The following is a 3390-nucleotide window of genomic DNA, read 5'->3' on the forward strand; positions in this document are numbered from 1 at the left end:
GCGCCGCGGGAGCCAGGGGAGAAGTTTGGAGGAGAATCGGCGCTGCGGCAAAGGCTCCGAGGGGCGCTCCCCACCCGCCGCCCTCCCAGTCCCCGCGCGAGTCCCCTTCCCCTGCGGAGAGCGGGGGGTGAACCGTCTAACAGTGTCTCTCCAGGGAACTGGGTTTCCCTGAAAGGAGAGACCCCACAAACGCGGGGGGCGCACTGCGGCTGCTGTGATTTCAGAAAGCGGCTTCCCAAGAGGGGACCAGAGCGCCCCACCCCACCCCATGCACATCTCGGGAGGCGGGAGTGCTCGGTCCCCGTTCCCATGTGTTCCCCGAAGGCTGATCCCCCTGAAGTTTCTCCCCAACCCCGATCTCTTCTACGTGGGTCATGTGGGGGACACACTGACTGCAGTGCCATCAGGGATAGGGTGACCCAAGCCTGCCTGGTCAGAAGCCACAGGAGCCCGCCCTGAAGGGCAGCCGCTCAAAGACCCACCCCCAACCCTTCTCCACTGCCCTGGGCTCCGGACCACCAAGGAGGCGCTGCTCCAGACACGGAGCTGCAGAGCAGAGCAGTCACCTTCAAACGCCCCCTGGGCCCCGCCCCTGCTTCCGCAGCCTGGCGCCAGGCGCCTCTGAGTGTTACCCCCTAAGCTGTCAGCAGCCCTCCCTGCAGGGGCTTCAGACATCCCAGGAGCTGGGGAGACCACTTTCAGGTCCTCTGGGGTCCTGGTTTGGGTGTGGGGACAGAAACCCCTCACGAACGGACTTCCCAAGCAGCCGCTCCTGGTGGGGAGGGTCCAGCCCACAAGGTATTAGGGGGACACGAATGATGGTCTCTGGGGAAGGCCAGGCAGAGGCCTGCTCAGGGTGACCCGTGACCACTTCACTCTCCCCCAGGAAGAACACTCACTCCTGGCCACACTCGCATGTGAGTTCTGACCCTTGGAGGAGCCGCTGTGGAATCAGAGCAATCGCCATGGAGTTCGTGATGAAGCAGGCCCTGGGAGGTAGGAAGCAGGAGGTGGGGTGGGGAGGGGCTGAGGGGCCGGGCCGCTGGGACAGGCAGACATGGAGAGACCACCACACCAGCTGCTCCTCAAGCGGCCCACCGCAGCAGCGCCCCTGCAGCCACACAGCCACCAACTGTGTGGAGGAGCCTGGGGCCTGGGGCAGAGGAGCAAGGACCGTGCCCAGCAGCGCCTGGGACAGAGGAGCAAGGACCGTGCCCAGCAGCGCCCCCAGCCCAGCCCTTTTCATGTCCCCGAGACAGAACTGGTGTCCCTGGCCGGATAGGGGCTGCCCTGTAAGCTCACTCTGCCCCGCTGCTGTGGTCGGGGCGGAGCCCATGGACCACGCTGATGCAGGTCCTAGGGGAGGGTGGACACCCTGGTGTAGGCTTTGCAGGGCCAATTCTAAGTGGCCAGGCTGGGCAGCCCCCAAGGGGGCTTCCTTCGGGTGAGGTGGGCCCAGCGGTGGGAGAGCAGGATGCAGGCGGCGGCCTCAGGGACAGGTGTGGGGACAGAGCTGGCCTGTGCATTTGGCGAGGACTCTGTGGGTTTCACTTGGGTGAGGCAGTGCCGTCCTCAGGGAGCCAGGGCTTGCTGGTTACAGGAGCAAAGGAAAAGGCCCAGAACAACTTGTGTGTCTCGACCGCCTCCCAGGCGGGACGTGCAACCTTTTTTGTGTGTACTGGGGTGGGGGCAGGCCCCCTTCCAACCTGCCGTCTGCTATTTGAAAGGAACCTCGTCCCCACTTCATTGTGGCCAGAGACTATGCCAAGGGCAGCGGCTAAGTCCCTAGTCCAGGAGGTGGGCAGGGCCTGGGCCATACTGGTACAGACGTGTCCCGGCAGAGCTGATGGGGTCAACTTAGGCCTCAGGGCTGTCCTGGCGAGTCTCGGTTTTGCTCAGAGCCATCCATCTTATGTTCCCCCAGCTCCTTGGTGCAGCACCAGTGCCCGGAACTCCTGTGAGGGGAACCTGTGGCCGGTGCCCGATTCTACCACTGGAGACGCCTTACTTGGGCAGCCTCCACAGGGGAGTATCCTGACCTGATGCCGTTCACACCTTGGTGTGAGTCAGGCCGCCTGGAGCATTTCTGCAGTGGGGGAGCCAGCCGGGTTCGAGGGGCCAGGGACAAGGGTGGACAGAGGGCAGGTGCCGCTTCCCCCAGGACAGGAGCTGCCTGCCTGGCTGTCTCCTGGTGGGTGACTGTGCTTCCACTCAGCACAAATTAAATGAAAAGATGTTGAGCCTGGCCTGGGGCCACATCCTGGAGATTTCGTGGTCAAGGGTAAGCTGCAGGTTGAGTCTAATTATAATGATTGCGTCACCGGGCCGTGATTCAGGGACTAGCCTGCATCTGCGCTGGGAGGGACGCACGTTCCACCCCGGGAGTCCCAGACTGTTACAGATAATTAATTAGGTGGCTAATTCAGGCCCTGAGGTGGGCTTGTAAGAAAACTGAAATATCTTATTTGGCTGTCTACATGACTGAAATTAGCTGGGTAATTACCAGCCTGAATTCCCTTTTTGTTTCATGGCAGCCCAAAGTTTCTCCTGCAGCAGCAACGGGGCAGGCATCCCTCGGCGTGGTGGAGCTGAGAGGGGCAGCCGGCGGACCCCAGGGGGTTCCACGCTGAGCGCTGCCTAGAGCACCCCACATTGGCTTTGCAGAGCATGTGAGGCTCGGAGCCAGCACTGCTGAGGGTGGGAGCTGGTGGGGGGCTCCCAGGCGAGACCTTGTTTTCTGCCTCTGCGCCTCTGTCCCTTACCCGGCGAGCCTCATCGTTGCTGTCTCAGGATGCGTGTGAGTGAGACAGAGTGAGACAGAGATGGAAAATGGGGGGACCTCAGACAGCACGACAGAGCTTGGCAGAGACCCCAAGAGAAGTATTGAGAAACAGACCAAGCCCCGGACACAAAGAAACTGGCAGGTGAGGGAGCAGGAGGCGCCCGGGAAGCCGTTCAGAGAGAGGCGAACCCAGAAACAGGGTCAGGGAGGGGGGAGCTGGAGAAAGAAAATGACAGCCCAGAAACAGACAGAGAAAAAGACACAAATGTGTCATTCAGCACGCACAGGGACAGACAGGTGAAAACAGAAGGCACGTCAGAGACAGAGGCAGAGGGGGAGACAGAGCAGAGGAGGAGACAGAGAAAGAGGGAGAGACAGAGACAGAGGGAGACAGAGAGAGAGAGACAGGGAGAAACAGAGACAGGAGAGAGGGGAGCAGAGGGAGAGACAGAGGGACCCAGAGAGAGAGAGACAAAGGGAGAGAGCAAAGAGAGGGAGAGGTGGAGGCAGAGGGAGAGACAGAAAGACAGAGACAGAGTTAGAGAGATAGAGATGGAGTCAGAGACAGGGAGAGACAGAGATGGGGAGAGACAGAGAATCAGATACAG

At 61.2% G+C, this 3390-nt stretch overlaps 1 protein-coding gene across 2 annotated transcripts in view; it reads left to right on the plus strand.

The window, feature by feature from the left end:
* Window positions 1-886: 886 nt before the first annotated feature.
* CPLX1 (complexin 1) overlaps window positions 887-3390 on the plus strand; it is a 52679-nt gene continuing 50175 nt past the window's right edge. Inside the window, exon 1 of one of the 2 annotated variants that reach the window (XM_011970903.1) lies at window positions 887-996. In XM_011970903.1, the coding sequence (XP_011826293.1) occupies window positions 966-996 (31 nt within the window). In that variant the 5' untranslated portion in view covers window positions 887-965. The remainder of the gene's footprint in view (window positions 997-3390) is intronic. The other variant, XM_011970905.1, reaches the window with a different exon arrangement.

The sequence above is a fragment of the Mandrillus leucophaeus genome, unplaced genomic scaffold (assembly GCF_000951045.1).
Source record: "Mandrillus leucophaeus isolate KB7577 unplaced genomic scaffold, Mleu.le_1.0 Scaffold98, whole genome shotgun sequence".
Lineage (NCBI taxonomy): Eukaryota > Metazoa > Chordata > Mammalia > Primates > Cercopithecidae > Mandrillus > Mandrillus leucophaeus.